The following is a 16112-nucleotide window of genomic DNA, read 5'->3' as shown; positions in this document are numbered from 1 at the left end:
GTCAAAAAAAGTATGGTAACGGTCTTACCCCTCCCCCTCCCAATGTTGAAGACAGATTTGCGCCGCTGGTTCTACTCACATCTTTGTAAATAGGGCGCAACCAATCCTTTAATTCAGGGATCATTTTTTTGTAAAAGAAAAAGTGCAGAATAATTAAAAGACCCCAAAGGACAAATATAACAAACATCTTCTTCGCCTTTATTCACGCAATCTATAGCTAATCTTGTTGCTATCGGTAATGATGTATTACGTGTGTTTCTCAACGGAAACTCTGCGAACTAAAGGACATCAAGTTTGTAGTTGTTCTTCGTTAGAGGGCAAGGGTAACATAACAATGCAGGATTGTGGGGCAGTGAGTATGCTGTATTTCCAAACTCTTCATCAGTTGCGCTGATTAAAACAAACAAACAGAAAAAAAGAACGTAAAAACTGTTTTGAACTAATAATGCTTCTCTACAGATGAACATTTTGTTTGGAGCAGAAAGTCGCTAAATGTGTAAGTAGGTAAATCGTCATTTAAAAATCACCCAAAAAAGTCTCCAATCGGAAAAAAATATTTTTTGTCGCTATCGTAGGGCGACCATACGTCCCGTTTTGACCGGGACAGTCCCGTTTTAGTGGCGTGTCCCGGCCGTCCCGTCAGTAGATGGAACAAGTAGTATTCGTCCCGTTCTATGTAAATGAAAGAAGTAAATAACAAACCCAGTATCTTTACTCCTTTTAAAAGTATTAATAATTAATAATAACAAAGAGGCAAAAATTGAACTGAAATTCCCTATATTAAACATACTCTATAGTTCGCAGTACTGCTCGAAAGGCAGCAGAGGTTTTAGCAGTTGGTTGTGTGTTGAACAAATTTCAACGTGTCTTTCCTTTTTCATAAGTACCCGTTCTGTAACAAAGAGAGAGAGGAGGAAATCTGATATCAAGGCACTGATAAGAACAAAGGTAGATCTAAAAGTCTAGGGTTGCAAGAACCTGTCCCGTTTTTAACTGAAAATTTTATGGTCAACCTACGCTATCGTTGAGGTCGAATTCCCCTTATTTAGCGACTTTACCCAAAATTGGCAACATTGACCCCCACCGAACAACCAGGGTTGAATTCAGGGGGTAGCCCGGGGGGAATCTCCCCCCCGAAGAAAATTCATTCCCCCCCGGAGAAACTCCCAAAATTTCAGTCACAAAATGTAGAAATTACTTCACCCAATTATTTGCTTTTCTGTCCGTGTACGTGCAGACGAAATCCGATCTCTCAATATACATATAAATGACGCAGACCCATTCTATATAAATGTTAACATGTAACATCTAAGATAGAATACCAAATAGTGAATAAAACTTGTATTTCTTAACGCTATGACTGAGTTTGGCAGAACATGAAATTGTTAACTGTTGAAGAAAGGTTTGTATTTTAGTAGGTACTATACTCTCGCCCTATATTATATATTAGTAGGTAGCACTAGCACAGGTTGAGATACGAAAGGAAAGATAGGGAAGATCTTTCGATCATTCCATATAATCTCTCATGTCAGCAGACTTCAGTTCTTGAAAATATACAGTTCCTACATTATTTGAAATAGGGCGCCTAAATCCCATTTCTCGCATCGGAAGTAACAGACGTAAATGTGTTTTACGATTGTTAAAGTAAACACATCTTTCTTTAATTAAAAATAATTCAGTTAAAGGGTGAGATTCAGTGGGCGTCATTTAGAGGGATCAGGGAGGAACAGTTATCCCTCCTTGATTAGAGACTTATATAGAATTTATCAATATGATAATAGTATATAAGTGAAAGATTGCTATTGAAGGTGGCCAAGATCCTGCTCAGTGCCGTTCCATGGGGGAGGGGCAAGCGGGGCGACGGCCCCGGGCGCCGAAGTAAGGGGTGAAAAATTCGGGAGGGAAAAAGAAAAAAGAAGGAAAGAAAAACAGAGGAATGAAATACATGTGGACATATATAAAATGAAAGGAAAAAAATAATGAAAAGTGCTCAAAATCAAGGAAAAGCAGGGTTTACTTTTTAAAATTTTCCCACCTTTGGCGGCTGGTCTGTCGACCTCACTCATATATACGGGGATGCCGTCGTATACTCTCGCGCCAAGCGCTAATTTTCCACGACACGGCACTAATCCTACTGAAGATTTCGTCAACTAAACTATTGATGTATATGCAGTGAAGAAACCAAGGCTAATATGTTTGATTTAGAATCAGAAGTGTGAGAAAGAATGATAACTTTTTATTAAGATATTCCTAAGTATGTTTGTTTTAGGAGAAAAAATATTTCAGTTAATTTAAATCTTTTTAAAAATTTTTACATTAGTAACAAACAGTAATTACTGAATATAGGAAATAATAAAAATAGTTACTGTAAATAGCAGTTAAAGTTTAGTGTAAACTATTTTTGCCAGTCTTTATTTAATGTTTTAGATGAAATCAAACGATTGTTTTCTTAAAATTATAATCTCATTGAATATTTATCAGCAATTAGTCTCAATATTAGGTAAGATGTGTATGTGAATGGAATTGTTAAATATGCTGCTTTCTTGAAAAAAATACAGAAAAATAACCCTCCCCCGAGCAGTTGACATTCCCCCCCGGGTGTAAATGTCTGAATTCAACACTGCGAACAACACCCCGTTATCTTTAGCCTAGCCAGCATAATAGTGGGACGTAAAACTTAAAGATTTCATTTCGAACAACACTCCCAGAAACCTATTGTTATACCATTCCCAAAACACCCTTTTGTACAGTTCTCCCTATTCGAAAAAAAATTGTAAATAGCAGTGTTCATATATAAATATGGAACTCAATTTCCCTGAATTTTCCAGGTTTTCCAGGTATTAATTTTTCAATTTCCAGGTCTAGTGGAAGAAACTAATAGTACGAGAACACATAAATTTTAAGAATACTATATTTATATATTTGAGAATGGCCACCCTTCTCCCCAATGAACGATTGCAATTAAATATTGAGTCACAAGAAAATAAATAATTAAAATAAATAAAATTTAAGTTGAAAAATATGAAGTTGAGAAACCTACTAAGGGAATTATATAATACTTTTGTTCCATACTTGAATACATTCAAAATATACAAAAATATTGGCTTGGGGAAGAAAAAAGGGCCCGCGAGATTTTAACTGATTCTTATAGTACTCGACAACAGAAATAAATTACTGAAAGAATTTTCAAAATCGGCGCAGGTAAACATGCAGAAAATCGCATTTTCATGTACCGGTTCAAAATGGGGAAGAAAAGACGACCGCGAGATTTTAATTGATTCTTGTACACGACGAGAGAAATCGATTAGTGAAGGAATTTTCAAAATCGGCGCAGGCAAACATGGAGAAAATGGCATTTTCATGTACCGGTTCAAAATGGAGAAGGAAAAAGGTTCCGCGAGATTTTAACTGATTCTTGTAGTACTCGTCGAGAGAAATCGATTAGTGAAGGAATTTTCAAAATCGGCGCAGGCAAACATAGAGAAAATCGCATTTTCATGTACCAGTTCAAAATGGGGAATGAAAAAGAACCGCGAGATTTTAACTGATTCTTGTAGTACTCGACGAGAGAAATTGACTAGTGAAGAATTGTCAAAATCGGCGCAGGCAAGCATGAAGAAAATGGCATTTTCATGTATCAGTTCAAAATGGGGAAGAAAAAAGGGCCCGCGAGATTTTAACTGTTTCTTGTAGTACTCGACGAGAGAAATCGATTAGTGAAGGAATTTTCAAAATCGGCGCAGGCAAACATGGAGAAAATGGCATTTTCATGTACCGGTTCAAAATGGGGAAGGAAAAAGGTTCCGCGAGTTTGAACCGCTACGATGTATGTTCACGAATGTCCCCGTCTTCTCAAATTTAGTTAATTACTGTGACACTGAAACATGTGACACAGAGTCACATTGTGGATGACTGCAATCGGCAACCACTGCACATATACTCCTCCCGCCCCACAGTTTGATTATTTCGATCCATTCCTCACGTGCTAACGGCATGGTTCAACATCTGCAAGAAAGAGGTAAATGTAACGTTCAATTGGCAATAGCTTTTCACCAAATTAAGCTGCATGAAATCTGATTGCATATTTGACATACTGAGAAAATTCTAGTCCGTGGCCATATGTATCACATATCCCATCAATTCATAAAAATTTTGAACACAAAATTACGGTCGTCCGTGTGACGTACTCCCAAAAGGCCTAATGTGTATCACCCACCTCACATTCAATGAAACCACATCCGTGTAGAATTAAGAAAGGAACCTCTTATGATGTATACAGGATGTCTCAAACGTTCCCTGACATAGGGTAACTCTGTTATTATCAGAGTTACGACAAAATGTAAGAGGAAAAACATCTCGAAATATGACGTTTTCAATCTAAAGTGAACACTTTTTTAAAAAATCGGACAAGATGAATGTGCTGTATACTCTTTATGCACCCAATTTTAAATGAAAATGCAACGTTGTCATTTACCTGGACCCACGACATAAGTGAATGAAGTTACTGTTTGAAACGGGGGCTGGCCATCGACATGTTAGCGTAAAAGACAGTAACTTCACTCACTTCTGTTGTGGGTCCAGGTAAATGGCAACGTTGCATTTTCATTTCACATTGGGCGCATAGAGAGTGTACAGCGCAAACGGGTCATCCGATTTTAAAAATTCCTTCACTTTAGATTGAAAACATCATAATTGGATATGCTTTTCCCTCCTACATTCTGTTGTAACTCTGATAATAACAGAGTTACCCTATGTCAGGGGACTTTTGAGACACCCTGTATACCTTATTTAATGTATGTTTGATGTCACTATAACTGTAGTATAATTTAGTTTGTTTAAATTTACAATTTAATACAAGTAGATTCGGATTTACATGCGTAGGATTTTGTATGCATCTAACTAATGAATTCTTTTATTTTTATCCTTAACTTAGTGACTTGGCTTTGGACTGCAACTGATTATTGTAACCCATTATTGCTTGAGAAGAAACAAGATATCCGAATCTTCATTTGGAGAAATCAAAGGTCTATTGGAGAGCTGGGGATTACAATCATTAATTTCTACATTTCAAGGTGCGTAGTAAATTATATATTGTGTTTATTGTTAAATTACTATTATTGGGTTTAGAATCAATGAAGCACTTCATGATATTTTATGGGGATCAAGATGGGTGCCGGATAGATAAGTATTTGAGCGTCAGGCTCTTATTTCTTTTCAATTTAATATTTAATCAATGATTATTTTTCTCCCTCATTATTCCACCAAATCGTATTCCAAGATCATATATCCATTTTTGTTCGATATATCCATATTTTTGATCTCTTTCATATTTCTATATTTTCGATTTTTGATATTGTTTATATTTCGATATTGCTGTATTTTTCGATATTTCGAACAAGTTTCGATAGTTTGTCGACATCGATTATCTATATCTAAATTCGGATATCCCAAAGCCCTATCGAGCACCCTCCGAAATGAAGTTTTTGGCTATGGACCTGATTAGGGATGCGCACGAGACAAGACGAGACAATTTTTGTTACGAAATTCGAGACAAGATAGAGCTTTTCCAATAGAAACGGATCCAGTTTTCGAGACGAGACAACTTTCGCGGCACCTTTTCGAGAGGAGACAACCTCAAATCTTTTCTCTTGCGCATCCCTAGACTTGATCATGAGTTATCAAAAAAAAAAAAAATGTTAATGAGAAATAACATGTAAATACAATATAGGTAGCTAAAACATTTTTGTTTTCATTCTTCAGTAATGCATTGTTATTAATCTCAGGGGGGGGGCGGTGGCTCAGTGGTAGAGCGTTCACCTCCGGTGCTTGGGGTCCCTGGTTCGATCCCAACTCGCGCCGTGTGGACTTTGTGGTGGACAAACACCTTGCTCGTGGGTTTTCTCGGGGTTCTCCCGTTTCCTCCCACTTTGTTCATTCCACCATTTCACTCATTTCTCATTATCACCGTCTCCTTATCCTAACCGGCATAACCGTGGGACGTTAAACTTAAAGATTTCATTTTTTATTAATCTCAGCATTTTATAGTGTATTCTTAAGCTTAAGGTGATGTATAATTAAATTTTGAATTCAGTTAACTTATTTTGTTTCTCAGATTGTTTTTAAAATGTATGTACAATTGTTTATGTTCATTCTCGAGAGTTTAAAGTGACGTATAGTTATTAAACATAGTATTTAATATTGTACTCTTAACGTGGAAGTGATATACAGTTAACTTTTGTATTCAGTTAACATTTTTCTTTCTGAAATTGCTTTAAAAAGTATGTAAAAACGTTTTTATTTTCTTTCTTGAGTGCTAAAAGTGATGCAAAGTTATTAAGCTTACTACTTTATATTGTATTCTCAACCCTAAACTGATACACAGTGCGTTTTTGAATAAATTGTCAAGTTATTTGAGTGATGAACACTGGTAGAAAATCCTGACTACTACTGGAACATTTTGATTTTAAGGTGACGACTACTGGTGCAAGGATTTTAAAATATTGTTTTTCCTTCAAGGGCTACTCCTTTTTGAATTCTGACTACATGGTCACTATAGGAAGGATCAGTGAGTCTTTCCAACTATGGTACAGCTCCGACAGATTCACGATGCTCAGAGAAGAGACAAAATAGTATGTTTTCAAACTTAAAGTGAGAACCACTGGCGTTTTTACCTTGCTATGCAAAAGTAAGTGAGTACTCCAATGGGGTTCCAATGCGGTACCTAATTTCTGCATTTTAGATATATGGAAATACATGTCTCTAAAATGTAAAGAACTGATTTTTTTTTAGGGGGGGGGAATAAACTATAGGTATGTGGGGCTTGCATACTTGACACTACAATTCGAAAATTGAATTAAAATATGACTAACGGCTATCAAGATGTTGTCAAATAAAGGGAGGACCAACACAGTTAAGGGGTTTTCGTGTTAGATGCTAAAATTTCCGAAATCGGTCATGGAAAGTTAATAAACACCAGTAGCAATTTCATCTTAAAGTAATTAGATATCTTCATGGGGTGTTAGAACATCATGGAGTCTACCAAAATTAAATTTTAAAAGCTTTTGAAAATATAATCTGACATTTGTAAACAGTATTTGAAATATGTATTTACCCAAAACTTCCAGCTAGTACATCTAACATCTGGAGAAACACTGTGAAATAAAAGCTTGAAATTTCGGAAACAATTATTGGTCGCAACAAAATTAAATAAGATGGTACTTCTATGGGTTAAATCAGTACCTCAGTACAATTTCGATCGAAAGATTAGTTCAGTCCTAGGTTTTCTTCAGGCAATTCCAAGGGTTCATCGAGCTGTGCAAAAGAATGAAAATTCGCTGTCAATATCTAAGATAGTAAATAAGATATAAGGAATTATATATTTTATGACGTGAAAATAGAGATCTTTATGGATTTGTACTTTTGGGTCTTTCCTAAAAGAAAAAAATTCAGAAAACTACTGTATATACCTTAATAGACAATTCAGTGGGCGGGGACACAGTAGCTTAGTGGTAGGGTATTTAACTAATCTTTTTTTTTTTTTTTTTTTTTTTTTTTTTTGCAGAAACTATTGGAGTATTCACTTAACCCATAGAAATACGATCATACTTAACTCCCTATTTAATTTTAAAATTAAATAAAAGGAAATATTTCAGTGTAGCGACCCACGATTATGCATTTTAGTCTCAGGGAGATTATGATTAAAGCAAGTGAATGTTGTTGACAGAATTGATGGAATGCAAAGGTGGGAGGAGAGTACCCCGAGAAAACCCACGAATACGATGTCCACTACAAACTGACTTGGCCGTGGATCGAACCAAGAACCCAATACACCAGAGGTAAGCACTCTACCACTAAGCCACTGTGCCCCCGCCCATTTAATTGTCTATTAAGGTATATACGGTTGTTTTCTGAAATGTCTTCTTCTTACAGCAAATACTCAAAAGTACAAATCCATGTGGGTCTCTATTTTTACGACGTCATAAAATACATAATTCCTTATATCTCGCTTGCTATATTAGATATTGACAAAAAATGTTCACTTTATTTCAGAGCCCGATGAACGCTTGGAATTGTCCAAAGAAAATTTAGAGCTGAATTAATCTTTCGATCGAAATTGTACTGACGAGTCTGAGGTTCTCACTTAACCCTTATAAGTACCATCTTATTTAACTTTTGTTAGGATCAATAATTGTTTTCTGAAATTTCAAGATCTAATACGCTTTTATTGTATGGTGTCTCTCTAGCTGCTAGATGTACTAGCTGGAACTTTTAGGTAAATACATATTTCTAATACTCTTTACAAATGTCAAAATATATTTTACAAAACTTTTAAAATTTAATCTTGGTAGACCCCATGATGTTCTTAAACTCCATGGAAATACCTAATTATTTTAAGATGAAATTGCTACTGATGCTTATTAACTTTACATGACCGGTTTCGGAAATTTTACCACCTAACACGAAAACCCCATAACTATATGGATCCTCCCTTTATTTGACAATATCTTGATAGTCATATTTTAATTAATTTTCTAAATTGTACTGTCTAATATGCAAGCTCCACGTACCTATGGTGTCGCTTTTTATTTCACCATATTTCGGTAACTGTTAGGCGTACCGACTTGCGGTTTCGGTAAACACACACCTCTAACGTTCTTTAAAACGTTATTAAGACATATTTTAAAATATTTAGAAATGAGAGTTCTGGGAATATCATGGCACCCGAAAACCCCCATCAGGGCGTGTGTGTAGTGTATTTAATTGAAACTACTTTTGAGGTTGTTGTAAGCCCTCGTAATTACGTTTCCGAAACTGCACCATCTAGTACGCAAACTCCACAGTTCTGTAGTGTCGCTCTTTATTTTCCCATATCTCGATATCCATAAGGCTTACCGAGTTGAGGTTTTCGGTAAACAGATGTCAGTTCCTTACATTTTAGAGACATATATTTTCATATATCTAAAAAATACAGACATTAGGTACCCCATGGTAGCCCGAACACCATTGAGGTACCCACTTACTTTTGAATGGTAATACATTTTGAGTTGTTGTTCAGCATCAATAAACACTTCATAGTTTTTCTACGTGCAACCCAAAAGTCCATACCTGACCGAACAGATTTTGTCCATTTAATCTCAAAAATGTTAAGATACTTTGTATTGTTAAGTACAACCAAATTAAGCACACTGAATATAACATTTTAAATATTTTCTGATTTTTGTTGCAGGTATTTCGTGCATCAAACCAGGATTCTGCTTGAAAGACAGTCAAAAGAAACAGTGTAGGTTGTGGCTAAAAGTACGCCCTTTCTGAAGACAGACTCAGTTGTACTTACATTATTTTGTACGAATATATAACCCTAATAAAGATACTGTACTACAAATTATTTCTTTCTTCCATAAATTATAATAAAATATTATCTCTGTTTAAAGAAAATGATTGTTAATGTTAAGTCATTTTAATTCTTTTTCTCTGTAATAAGAACATTATCCCTAGCAATATTTTTTATCTTTGTGCTATTGCGATTGGATGAAGTAAAATTCTATACGAAGCACTATTATTTCAGACATGCATTAATAACTAATGTATTGTTCTGTATGTAAGACAATGTGTATACTGAACATGTCTAGCGAAGGTGTTGTTTTAATACAGAATCTATAACTCAGCTTTTCAGTAGTCAACTTTATTGGGAATCCGAAGAAAGAAGTTAAAAAAAAAAAATGTTGGACTTACCAGCGTGTGTGTGTTCGAATTCTGGACTAATCCAAATTATCCAGAGAAATCATTATATATTTCTTTGTTGCTATTTCAGATGTATCCTTTATCCAAGTCGTATGAAACGGAGACTTCATACATCGCTATACTTTGTATGAACTATGTTCCGTATTTACTTAATCACTTTGTAACTTTCTCTAGTGTTGACAAGGCCGCAGGTGTCAATCGAATAGTTTAGTGTTTCACTCATGTCACCTTGTGACTAAGGTACGTCCTGTCGGTATATATATGGTACTGGGTTCAATTAGCGATAAAATACATTTTTAGCGTTAAACAAATGCAAAAATCTACACGAAATGAGATACCGTGATCTCTGACTTACGGATAACACCAAGCAACTAATGGTACTGAGTGTGATTGAGTTTACTAATTACTATTTGGCTAAAATCAGTGTTCCTTTATCTATAGTTCTTTTCGTGCTTTGAATTGCAAAGTTTGAAATAACCGTTTTAAATTATTGTGTATATATATCTTCCGAGTAATTCTGAGAATCATTGCTCTTTCTTTAAGCAATGTATGAGACTGTTAAATTGCTCTTTCCTTAAAATGTTGCACTAAGAAGGATGCATCCAGGAAAGTCCAAATTTGCAGAATGTCTATAGCAGGGAAGAATAAATATGTTTAGTCGATGGCTGCACAACGCCTCCGCTGTCACCACGTTGTCACACAGCGAATACAGCGAACGTTTAAGAGTATTCTGCACTTACTATTAGGTATCGGCCTGGGAACTTTGGCGCATCTACCCAGTCTCCTTCTTGGTGTTTCATTTTTAATGGCGAGTACTGAGTAGGAATAATATTGTAAGCGAATGCGTTTCCGGCTGACACCACACTTTTAATTATTGCGACATTTAAAAAAAAAACCTGTTAATTAAAATGTACAGAGAAGTTATTTCTGGAAAATTCTATTCAGGCCTCTTGTGGTAACAACTGCACTTTAGTAGAAGATACTATTAAGGAAAAGAATGAGGTAAAATAATCTTTATATCGTACAAGCAATGGATGATAACAGCTTAATAAATGATTGTACGTAAATCTTGTTTGAGTTTGAATATAGGATTGTATAAGGCTGTGCATTTTGCATTATTATTGAGGTGCTGCAACTAACTAACTGCAAACCATATGATAAATTCTTACAGTAATATATCACATATTGATTTACTCTGTATGGAAACGAAAATAGTTTAATATATGGTTAACCTCCTTTGTGCCAGGGGCGGATCCAGAGGGGGGCGATCGGGGCGATCGCCCCCCCCACAAGAGGAAACTTTCTTATTTTATATATAAATAAACCCATCCATAACAAGTTTGGAGCTCTTAAAAGTAGCAGTATTACCGCCGACCGCCCCCCCCCCCCAGAAGTCCGTCCTGGATCCGCCCCTGCTTTGTGCCCATAATTTTAAAATTAACGCTTGTGTCACTTTTCAACACTTGACTTTGCAGTAGCTTTCCAACGAATTAGCAGGAAGCCCAAACTTATAGGACACCCTGCAGGTAAATACATTTCTTTGGACAGTTTCACTGCTCCAAACTAAGATTTGAAAAGTGTAGTATTGTTAATTTTATTATTATTGGCACAAAGGAGATCAACCATATTTTAAGCTATTTTTGTTTTCATACAGAGTAAAACAATATTTGACAACATTACAGTAAGAATGTATCATGCACTTTGCAGTATGTTGCAGCACTTTAATAATGGTGCACTATACGTACACTCTAGATCCTGCATATGTCCGATCCATACATTACAAGAAGGCAATACGTATTCGATACAGGTAAAATCTGTATATTTCATATGGACAACCTATTAGCTATATACATCCAATCTATACATTACATATGGCCAACCTGTACGCGACATACGTATAATCTATATGCTGCATGCAGACAGTCTGTAAGCTACATATATGCACTCTGTATGGTGCATACGGATATTCTGTATGCTGTATCTGGACAAGCTGTGTGCGACATAAGGAAAATCTGTATAATACATACGTACAATACGTATACTGTATCTAGTCGTACGTATGGGGCACAAGTACAATATAGATGCTGTCTCGGGGTTGAACGCAAGAAACATACGTACAGAACGTATATTGCATACTTCTTGAAATCATGCTCCGTCCTGATAGTCAGTGTATGTCGTCATTATTAACCCACATGCTACATACGACCCTGACGTCACAAAGCTAGATATTACCTCCGTATATACTTGTTACTGCAGATAACGTCACACGAATGACGTCATTGCACTTGTGCAGACAGTACGTATAATACATACTTTTTCAGCTATACGTTTGCTGCAGGATGTTATATACGGTTGTACGTTAAGTCCAGAAACTACAGGAATTACGAATGTAACCTACGTTTTTAAGTATGCCACCTACATTTTTTTTTCTCAGTGTATTACTTGTTTCAGATGGGACCCGGGATAAGGATATGATCGTGATTGCTTTAGTGTGTAATAAGGAGTTGGCATACAAAGCAGCCAGTAAGCTATACGATTTTCCTAGGATAACATTGAAAGATTATTTCAAGAAAACCTAAGGTTTCTAGATTCGACTTACACTAGAAGATTACACTATAAAAAAAATTCATAGGTAAATTTACAACAACAAAAAAAGTTGACAATCTGCCAAGCCTCTATGTAAATCAATTTACACCTAAGTTAAGAGAAATCAAGCTAAGAATGTGTCGGTTTTATTGTTTGAGCAATTTTGTTATGAATTAAAGTGTCTTATTTTCAAGCCTAAAAATTACTGTGATTACTGTGGAGGCAAGCTTTAATTATGTAACAAAGTCATGAAATGTGTGTTACAGTTTCAAAAGATGTACGAGAGAAGTATGTGAAAATACAATCTGCAGCTTTATTATATCATATCATATTATTTATTTTTTATGGGAGATGGTTTTATGACCAAACTTATAAAGCTTCCGAAGAAACTTTTTTTGACAATTATATATAAAGTTTCTTAAATATGTATTTTAACCATTCCTCATAAACAAACAAACCAAATTGAAAATAAACAGATGTAATTTACTTATTAATGAAAAATACGCGTGATTATATAAATCATGTAACGTTATCTTCACGTAATACGTGGAACTGGTTATGTGCTAGCTCTGTCTAAATATTTTCATGTTCTTGTTTCTCTCCAATCGGAAAACGATCATTAGTAAGACCTAGGCGCAGATAGGAGGACAACATTAAGACGGATGTCGCAGGAATAGGAATACAAACAAAGTAGAAATTCGATCCAGTTGGCTGAGAATAGAAGTCAGTGGAGAGCTTTTGTGAACGCGTCATTGAACCTCCGGGTTCCATAGGCCATAGAGTTAGTTAGTTTAATAGCAATCCGGAAACACAGGAATGAAAATAACATGTAGCAATGTAGCCAACATAAATTTAGAAACATCCATACTGACTAACAAGAATAATGACCTGTATATTAAGTACTGTTTGGAAATGTAATACCTCTGTAAATAACTCAAAAGGTGGATAATTGTGTAAATTCAAATGAATACATCAAGAAACAAATGAAATTCAAAATAAATTCCTTTGATGCTGCAGGTAAATAGCTCCAGGCAAATGGTTATCGATCTGAATCCAGATATTCACATGGTCAATATCGTGCAATGCTTAGTTTATGTTGAATTTTGAGTCGGATTCCATTGAGTGCCCAAAATGCAACTTTGTGGTGTTTTAGTACACATATGAGACTACAATCTGCACAATTTTGAACAAATTCAGAGCGACATTTCTATGCGAAATTCAAATCTTAATTTGAATTTTTGAAGTGTCATTTTTTACTTTATAGTTTTCTTTTAATATAGTACAACTTATAGAGCATCTTTAAGCTTTCCAATAGTGTTTGTTCCACGTCTCTAGTGCACATATTAACTATTTTATGGAAAAATGCCGTTTTTGGCATTTTGAACACCCTGTATGGAGACACTTTCAGGAGGAGAGAGGTAATATTGGGATTTTTCATCTCCCACTGTAATAAAGCTGTGTACCATTGTTTACAAAAATCTAAGATCGTCAGGTCATATTTTGTCATTTCATTGGTTGATTTCATATGGAATGTCCCAGACAAGAAAATAAGTCTAGTAATCTAAGGTTAATAATAGCACCAATAATAATAATAATAATAATAATAATAATAATAATAATAATAATAATAATAATAATAATAATAACAACGTATCAGCAGTAGCGTATTTAAGGGAGGTTTCCGGGCTTAAGCCCTCTCCGAAATTTTATTTACTATTTTTTAAAGTAAATAAAATATCTTGCAGAATTTTCACATTTCCAGGAATAAAGTTAGCAAAGCCCTTCCCGAAACAAAATTGTAAATACGCCACTGCTTATCAGTATTATCAAGATCAATGGTACAGCCACTGATGTGATTATCCGCCAGGAATCGAACTAATAACGGACTAATTCTTGCATACGTCTTTAACACAATGTAAACTATCACAAAATTAAAAAATCTTGTAGTGCCAGAAGTGACATGTGGTTGGCACAGGGCCGCCCACAGGGGGGATGTATGGCGCAAGCTGCGCCATTGAGAAAAATTTTGGGGGGGATTTTACTCTACTTTCGAACTAGCAATTTTACTGTCAGAATAGCATTAAAACACGATTTTGAGAAGCTAATTTTCAAAAATTTTCCGGGGTGAACCCCCGTACCCCCTGCTTCGATACTCGATGAATGAAGTACCGCGCAAGTAGCCGTATGAAATGAAAGGTTGGTTCGTTTTAAGAGAGAAGGGCCCTCACGGGAGGGATGAATGGCGCAAGTTGTGCCATCGAGAAAAAAAATTGGGGAAGAATTTTACTCTAATGTCGAATAAGTAATTTTGCTGTCGTCAGAATAACATTGGAACACGATGCGATTTTTTTTTTTTAATCTCGAGAATGAATCCCCCTACCCCTGCTTAGACTCTATGAATGAAGTACCGCGTAAGTTGCTATATGAAAAGATGGGCTGGTCGGTTTATCGCTTTGTGTAGGTAATTTACCCATTTTCTGCTGGGAACATTTATTTATTTCTTATTTATACCATGTACGACACTTAATAAGTAGCCTAATGCTGTTCAATTGCTACATGATGTATAATAAATTAATTAATGATAATATTTTGTATAGTTTTCTGTTTGTGCGATTACATTTTCCACTTAATTAAAAAGAAGTGAAATCACAAAAATGAGCGCCAAGTTCTGGGAACAACAGTTACAAACACTCAAGGAATCACTTTCAAATTTAGATTTGAAACTTGCCTATGTTGTCTGTTGAAAATTATGAAGTAGTTTGACATAATTGTGAGCTAGTGGTAACCATACAGACAACAGCCAAGTTTCAAATCTAAATTTGAAGTGAGCCAGTGAGTGTTTGGAACTGTTGTCCACCAGAACTTGGCGCCTATTTTTGTGATTTCAATTCTTTTTAAGGTTACTCGTACTTGGCTCTTTTACAGGAATGTTTTTTGTTGGATATCACTTCTTTTTGTAGGCTAATTTCGAGGATAACGTTTTCTTTTGGTATCAAACTCAATAACTTGTAACTTGCGTCTTACTTTTCATGTACAAGGGAATTATATCAATATTTTGTAAAGAAAAAAAAATAATACTACTAATTGTAAAAAAAAGAATACCTGTGCCATACACAGTGTGTAGAAGTTTTTATACCCTTCAATATCCTTATAGAACATATTTAGTATTGTACACTACCAAGACTACTAATAACAGTAATGCCATTTTTATAATTACTACTGCCCCTACTACTACTACAAGCATTCTATAATACTACTACAGGAAATAAAAACAACAAAAATAACAATTACTAGTACTATAAAAACTACTGCTACACTGGGCAATTGTTTTTAGAGGACTTGAGTTTTGAGGAGGGAAGAGATTATTAGTTTTTGGGGGGGAGTGCGCCATCAGCTTTGGGGGGGGATGGGCACCCCTGGGTTGGCATATATCTAATATTATAATTAGATTAATTTTTCTATTATACATACCCTGTGATTAGCTCGAAGTCTCTGACGGACGACATCATATATTGTCTGCTTCTCACTGTCATCAGGTAATTCTGGTTCCCCTGGCAGGTTTGAAAACATCTCTCACCACTGCTTCGTGTTTATCTTCTTGGTTGCCATAGCAACAGGATTCCATATTCTAGTCACAGATTATATATGATTATTACCAATGTTTCCAATGTAATATGTCAGAAGTTGCGGTGTTACCACTTGTTAATACTTATTTTTCTTCTTCTTAGCCTTTTAAATTTATTTGGATGTTTTACTCTTTTTATTTTCATTCTTTCTTTGACGAA

General features: G+C 35.3%; 1 protein-coding gene across 2 annotated transcripts in view; it reads right to left on the bottom strand.

Annotated features, from left to right (window-relative positions):
* The window catches only part of LOC145680554 (testis-expressed protein 47-like), a 97563-nt gene extending 81451 nt beyond the window's left edge, over positions 1 to 16112 (bottom strand). The window contains exon 1 of one of the 2 annotated variants that reach the window (XM_081751185.1): positions 15799 to 16112. In XM_081751185.1, the coding sequence (XP_081607311.1) occupies positions 15799 to 15897 (99 nt within the window). In that variant the 5' untranslated portion in view covers positions 15898 to 16112. The remainder of the gene's footprint in view (positions 1 to 15798) is intronic. The other variant, XM_081751184.1, reaches the window with a different exon arrangement.

Source organism: Thermobia domestica, chromosome 3 (genome assembly GCF_964235325.1).
Source record: "Thermobia domestica chromosome 3, izTheDome1.hap1.1, whole genome shotgun sequence".
Taxonomy (NCBI): domain Eukaryota; kingdom Metazoa; phylum Arthropoda; class Insecta; order Zygentoma; family Lepismatidae; genus Thermobia; species Thermobia domestica.
The sequence above is the reverse complement of the archived record's forward strand: the minus strand, read 5'-3'. Positions and strand labels throughout refer to the sequence as shown.